Source organism: Limulus polyphemus, unplaced genomic scaffold (assembly GCF_000517525.1).
Source record: "Limulus polyphemus unplaced genomic scaffold, Limulus_polyphemus-2.1.2 Scaffold1780, whole genome shotgun sequence".
In the NCBI taxonomy this organism is placed as follows: Eukaryota; Metazoa; Arthropoda; class Merostomata; order Xiphosura; family Limulidae; genus Limulus; species Limulus polyphemus.
This window is the reverse complement of record NW_013667390.1, coordinates 28,262-35,586: the sequence shown is the minus strand read 5'-3', so window position 1 is coordinate 35,586 and position 7,325 is coordinate 28,262. Positions and strand designations below refer to the sequence as shown.

Here is a 7,325-nt window from a genome sequence, read left to right as displayed (position 1 = left end):
TTGGTATTGTAATAGAAGAAACAAAGGCTGACACTTATTGTTTTCAAGTGCAATACATTTAGTAATACATTTATAATATGTATTCTTTAAAAGAAAAACAGATGTAAAAATTAGAATCTGTGACAACTTAATTTTCTAATATATTTAATAATTGTTAAACTAAGATTTAAAAATTTTGTTTAAAACTGTTCAGAAATAATGGCAATGAAACATAAACAAAAAAAATTCGTCATGTAAGAAATTTCAAGCTAATCTAAAGTACATTGTAAGTTACTTTAAGATCCTTGTCTTTTCACCTTTATTTTTTTAGTTGGAGGATTTTTACACTTTTGAGTAAACAGTTTTTATATTTCTTGATGTTCAGTCTAGTGACTAGTGATCACTAACTGTGTATAATCACTTTAAAACACTTCACACACTGATAACATATGAATGATATATTAGGTCTTTAAGAAATTGTCGCTTTTTATATGAAAAAACCCAAACAACTTGTATATCAAAAGAAAACATTTATTAAATGAAATATTGTCTATTCTTATCGATGATACTTTTCCATCTTGCAATCAGGTTGTTAATGTCCTGATTAAAGAAATCACTTGGCTTTGAAGCAAAAAACACGATGTCCTCTTTAACACCTTCCACATTTGCATACATTTTCCCATTAAGATGGTGTTGCAGCGAACGATAAAGATGGTAATCTGATGGTGCCATATCTTGAGAATATGGTGGCTGGGGGAGAACTTCCCAGCCCAACTCCATAATCTTGTGGTGTGTCAAACGTGCCACATGTGGACGTGCATTGTTGTGGAGAAGAACATCTTTCCGATTGACGGGCTGAGTTAAACGTACCAGTTGCTGACTATAGATCTATGCATTGACAGTTCGGTGTTGACTGAGGAGTTTGAAATGAATTACTACTTTGATGTCCCATCAAATGCAAAGCATCACTTTTTGCGGACGGAGCCCAGGTTTTGGGGTCGGAAGTGGTTTAAGAGACGAAGCAACGTTCAAACGTTGCAAACGATGATCATCGGGGAGTCCGAAGGAATATGGGAAAACTCCTTAAAGAAGGTGTTTGGGTGCCTCAGGATGTTTACGTATTATTTCATAAGAGATACAATTTCAGGGCCACTTCATGAGTGTGTTGCCTTGGGTTAGATACACTCAACAAGCGTCTTCAGAGCATCAATATCAATTCCAACATGTCGGCCCCTGCCATCACAATTTTTAAGGCTAAAGTCACCTGAATAAAATTTGCTGAACCATCATTGACACTTATGAATGTTCAAAACATTTCCATAAACTTCTTTGATATTCTTTGTGGCTACAGAGGTGTTGTTTCCCTTTTTGTATTCAAACAGCATTACATGCCAAATGTGTATCTTGTCGTGTGCCATCACTATAAAGGAATAAAGTATACTAAATTTTACACATTATGTAGGCTACACTAATGTGACATTTACACAGTTCATTTAACTATTATACGTGACGTACGTTTTATGGGGGGTGATTAATGAAAGTGTCCAAAATGCGACATTAATTTCTTGACGACCTAATAATTAATAATATTGAGAAATATTACTGAATGTTTTCTTAATTACCTCAATTATTTATTGTAATAAATATAGTGAAAGCATTTTTTCTGTACTTATGTTTCAATATTGATAATTATTAGAAATTACTTGGGCAATTATATTTCATATATTTTGTTGTTGTCAGTATGGCTTTCACAGCTGTGAGATTCTAGATTCAATGGCATCATGGTTTGGCCTAAATTCCTTTAACCTACATTCTGCATTGATCAATCACAGCAGCCCATGCACGTGATGGCAAACTATGCCTACAAAATTGGCAATAATTAATATAAGTAACAGAAAATGGGAATTTCCACTAAGAGAGTTTCTCCACTATGTAGTTCCAATTTTACCACAACACACATTTCACAGATCACAAAGGTTACGTTTGTTTTTGTTTTAAATGATTGCCAAAATCAAGCAAAGCACTTAGTAATTCTTGTTATGTGTTGAAGAAACAAAATAGTTAACTTAGGTACCGATTAACCAGAAAGTATAACCACAGGTAAACCGAAATCAACAGACACTTATGAAGCCTAAGTTAACAAGGTATTAAACATAATTAATGATTAACTCATAAGTAGAAATACAGGTAAACCGGAAATGACAGACAAGTGTTAAGCCTAATCGAACAGTGCAAGACAAAGGATATAATTAAGATCTAAAGATAAAAATCTTAATCTAACCATAAGTATGTGCAATATTGGGAGAAGTTAGTGTGGACCCCAGCTCACAGTTTCCAAACAAACCAAGTTAATATGAAGAATTATAAAAGAAAAATAATAACAAAAATGATATAAGTATGTATGAACAATAACCTATGTATGAGACATGATGTATGGAAGAAAAATAATATAGTTAAAAGAATGATTGATATACCAGTAAGATGAATTACAGGTAATCCTAAAATAACAAAGAACCTTGGTATCAGTGGTATAGGAAAAAAAGATACAACTAAGTCTAATTTCTAGCCTCAACTGGACCATGAGTATCAACCAATATAATGAAACTTATGTTATACAACTCAAACAACTACAGAGAATAATATTAAAAAATAAAATTATTAAAAAACCATAATAGTATAATAATGTCTTATCTTTACAAAGTCAGCAGACTGTATGTCAAAACGTGTGGGCCCCCAAACTCGAGACAAGGCGTGAAGAAGGTCAGCTCATTGGATGATCACTCTCCTGACAAAGTAAAGCTGTAAATCTTACCGCGACCTGAAGCTTATATAAATTTGCTGGTAGAACATATAACATCTGAAGTGGGGACGTAGAATTCATAATGCAAAATGAATATTCAAACACAATTGTGTTGGTAGAAATAAAAAAAAAGTTTTTCTAATGAAGTAATAAGTTCCTTAACTGGGTAGAAATATAACATAATCCAACTTCAGATTAACTCAACAAGATACAAATATAACTACTGTATAATAAAGAGTAAACTTATTGAGAGAAATGAATACAAAGATACAGAAAAAATTAAAATAAAACACAAACTATACATTACAACTGCCAAACTCAAAGTGATAGTTTGGTAGAATTGAATAGAGGGAGTCACATGTTTCAAGATAATATGTTGCACTCTTATTGGTAGAGCATTGTCACATGATGATTTGCATGCGAGATGCATTGAAATCAGTCAATTCCAGATGGGTGGGAGCTTCAAGGCTTGTGACATGCACAAAAAATTTTGCATATACAGGGCAGCACTGAACAATAATAGCTATTTATGTGAGAAGAGGTAATGTACTGTATCGGAATTAGTTTTTCCAATATAAGAATTATCAGTCTTAACATTTAATTTGATACACTGATCCTTATTTATCACTGTCAGCAAATGTTTTTGACAGAAACTGACCTAAGTTCTTCTCTATAAAAAAAGAAAATTTCACGTTGAAATCAATATCACACTTTTTAACAGTTTTTGATAATATTTTCTGGATAGTATGTGAAAGTTTATGGTTGTTCAACAACACATAATAATTGGGGGAAGGCTTTCAAAACTATTATTGCTTGCCTCTTCAACCCCTATTTCATTTTCTAGGGATGATTTGGTTTTATTTATCACTTTTGAAAAATATTTTTTGTGGAATGAGGTGAGATTTTTTAACATTTATCTCAATTAGAAAAGTCTGTTGAAATGATCAAATATCTTTAAGTATGTAGAATATGGGCTGGTAATTAGAATTCTCAATTCATAATCTTGTAACCTATTACCAAACATGCTCACCATTTCAGCCATGTAGGTGTTAAAATTTGGTGGCCAATCCCACTATTAGTTGGTAAAAGAGTAGCCCAAGAGTTAGTAGTGGGTGGTATTGATTAGCTTCATTCCCTCTAGCCTAACTTTTCAACTTTAGGGATGGCTAATGCAGACCAGCCCTCAAGTAGATTTACATGAAATTCAACAAAGAAATTCATATATAAAAGTATTTTAATGATTTCTACTTTTTCTTAGGAGCATCGAAGGAATCCAAATTAACATAAACTTCAAAGTTTGTGTCCTCATAAAAAATGGAGTTGCCAAATTCATTGTCTTTGTTTCCACTGAAATTTTACAAAATTAAATCTTACCATGAACATAATTTTTAACTGTTAATGTTGAGATGAATTAAATTTGAAAGAAGCTGTTAATACAATCACATTATTAAAAGCTGTAAATATGTCATTCACATAAATCCAGAAAATTAAATGATGGAAGTGGAAATAACAATTTGGTCTATTTTGAAAAGAAGTTCAATTTGTAAAAAAATTAAAGAATTCTTTGATGACATAAAACATTTAAACAAAATCTAGAAGTCATGATTTATTCATCAATGATAAAAGATACTGATGTATAAACCATTTAAAATGTTATGCATCTTGTTTCACCTAATGAATTACACAAACCATAGAAAAAAGAATGAGTAAGTACTAGCAGGGATTTTTAGAGAAGTAAAACTGTATTTTAACCTCTAGAGAAAATAAAAAGTTTATCGGCCTTTACCTACTAGATATTTAAGGCCTTTCCATGGTAAAAAGAAAACAGAATTAAAATGCATAGAAAATATCTTCATTTCAAACATTCATACCTGATCTCTGGATTTTAAGTTGCTCACATCTATGTTGGTAGGTTCTTCTGTTACTGTGAAAGCTGCTGCTGCATGGATATCTTTGTCTTTTTTCAACTGCCTGCAATTAATGCAAAATAATTAGTATGTATGATATTTAATCTAAAAAAAGCTACACTGAATGAGCTACAATTCAGCTAAGTGAAACTTAGTTTTCTCTACTGTTCATAAATTGAAAAGAAATAATTTGTTTTAATATCATACATATTAATGTCAAGCTTTATCAATTTTCATTACAAAAATAAGTTAAGTCATATCAACAAACGGTTTAAAGAATTTATAAAGTCACTGGAAATTTCACATACAGTATCAGAACAATCTCTTTACTTCACTAAGCATAATTAAATCCTTTACATTTCTACTAAATCAGTGTCAGAAAAGTTTCTCTGTTTGGGATTTTAACAGAACAAAAAATACAGAAAATTAGTTATTTATTTCTATTTTTAAGCCATCTAACTTATATAAAAGCCAGAGTGTGCTACGTCACGTCCTGCTTGATTTCTCGAGGAGGAGTCATAAAAGCCAAAATGCATTTATCCAGATAAAATAGACAAATTACTGTCTGCCCATCATGATTTTAGTTATGGAGGTTGCAACGGGACCGTGACAGAGGGAGGGGAGTGTGTGTGAAATGAAACCATATAAGTGTAGTGAGTGTTAGTATAATAAGCCTAAAGTAAAGATGTAGTGTGGGATCACCTAGCCTAGAGCCAAGTGCATAAAATTTATCAAGAAAGTAAAAATATCGATTCAATTTTCAACATAAATCATTTCTGAATTAAACTATTTTCTATTATATCAACAACGTTTTTAATAAAAAACAAAACTCTTTAATCAACGGAGATTCTAAGTTACGAAATCAACAAATATTTTTCTAGTTTTGTTTTCTATACATTTCATTTTATACTTTTGTTGTTAAGCAACCTGACATAAAAGCCATTGTTGGAATGGTGTCACCAAAATGCACTGGCTTTTCTATATATATTAGAAGTTAATTTAACTGATTTTTACCAAAAATTTTTCTATGAATATGCCACAATTTTATTTCATGAATGATCTTAATTTTGATTGGCTCAAATGAATTTACCAACATTTGACTGCCTCGACTGCACTTTTCTGTCTCTTTTTTTTTGTCAAGCTTGATTTCACAAAATTTCAATTAGCTATGAAATGTGACAGTGCTTGTCCCATCATTTTTGATGGGATACAAGCTAGTATCAAATACTGAGTAAAAACAGGAAATTAAAAAAAAAAATTTATTTTTATTTTATATGATCAAGCATGTTCTAAACATGATTTTTTTCTGTAGGATGATAAAACACTTCAAAATGATTACAACTAAAAACTGAAGTGTTACAATAAAACAGTTTATAGTTGTACTTAATTAGAATATCTAAACACTACAAAATGGAATGGAAAAATTTATGAAAGAATCTTTTGCCAAAAGATAAAATACATAAATAAACTTGACTTTTAAAATAATAAAAAAGTTCAAGTTCATTGAGAATGAATTTTTTCTTGTCATTAAAATTCTCTCATAAATTCTGATAGAGAGCTCCTCAACAGATAACTAGCTATATATGTAATAGTTCAAAAAAGTACATGTCGGGAAGTAAATTAACGAGTGAAATAATTAATGACACATAGTTTAAAAGTATGAACTAATGGTTGGAAAACATGGTTGTGTTATTACATAAATGTTGCTTGAGAAAAGATTAGTGATTCTATGATAAAGGAAAACTTTATTGAATATAAAAATAAAGAACACATAACAAAATATGCTAACCATGCATTGATTAATCTGTCATTTGCTGCTATAGACACAAAGTAGCTTCCTTCCAATGAACTTTCTCCAGGAAATACGACAGGAATTAATCGAAGGACTTCTGTGGCATGCCCAGTAAATTTCTGGCAGCAGAAAGACAGTTTTGATAAGAAATATTTTTATATACAAAGACACTTAAAAATTGGGTGTATTGAAACACATATCTCAAAACCTAAATTAGAAACAGAGAAACATATCAGTGTTTTTATGGAATAAATATATATGCACAATTTGACTGCTATATTTTTATAAATTTCTTTGAAAATGTTTTTCACAAATCATAAATGATAATACATCTTTCATAAAATTGGCTGAATAATTTTGCTATCCAAAAGAATATATATTACATTTACTAGCTTCTCAAAATATAGCAGCTCCTAGCATAAAAAAACTTCACTCATAATAAACTATTAATATTACCAAAAACATAGTTGTAACTACAACTTTGTATAATTTTAATGCATCTATAATTGTATCTGGCCTCCATCAAACTTTCACATGAAACTGAATAAAGATACATCACAGGTAAACCTGTACAAAAATACCCAAAATAATATTGGTATTATTATAAAAGTACAACAAAGATCAATATTCCAAAAGTTTGATAGTTAAATGAAAAATAATTTGTAACAAAATCAAGACATTATAAAATTTTCTATCCTGCTTCAGTTTTAGAATCTTTAAAACCAATTCAAACATTTCACATTTGGCTTTTGAGCATTATCCTAATCGATTTTACATGGGCTCAGTCCATTGAACTGACCCAATATTAAACAACGTAAAATTTTCACAAAAACCCGGCCCTAAATTA

General features: G+C 30.5%; 1 protein-coding gene across 1 annotated transcript in view; it reads right to left on the bottom strand.

Moving 5' to 3' along the window:
* LOC106464914 (WD repeat-containing protein 43-like) overlaps positions 1 to 7,325 on the bottom strand; it is a 62,270-nt gene that overhangs the window by 28,174 nt on the left and 26,771 nt on the right. The window contains exons 5-6 of the mRNA XM_013925086.2: positions 6,476 to 6,597; positions 4,651 to 4,750 (exon numbers count right to left, since the gene is read on the bottom strand). Coding sequence (XP_013780540.1) covers positions 4,651 to 4,750; positions 6,476 to 6,597 — 222 coding nt within the window. The remainder of the gene's footprint in view (positions 1 to 4,650; positions 4,751 to 6,475; positions 6,598 to 7,325) is intronic.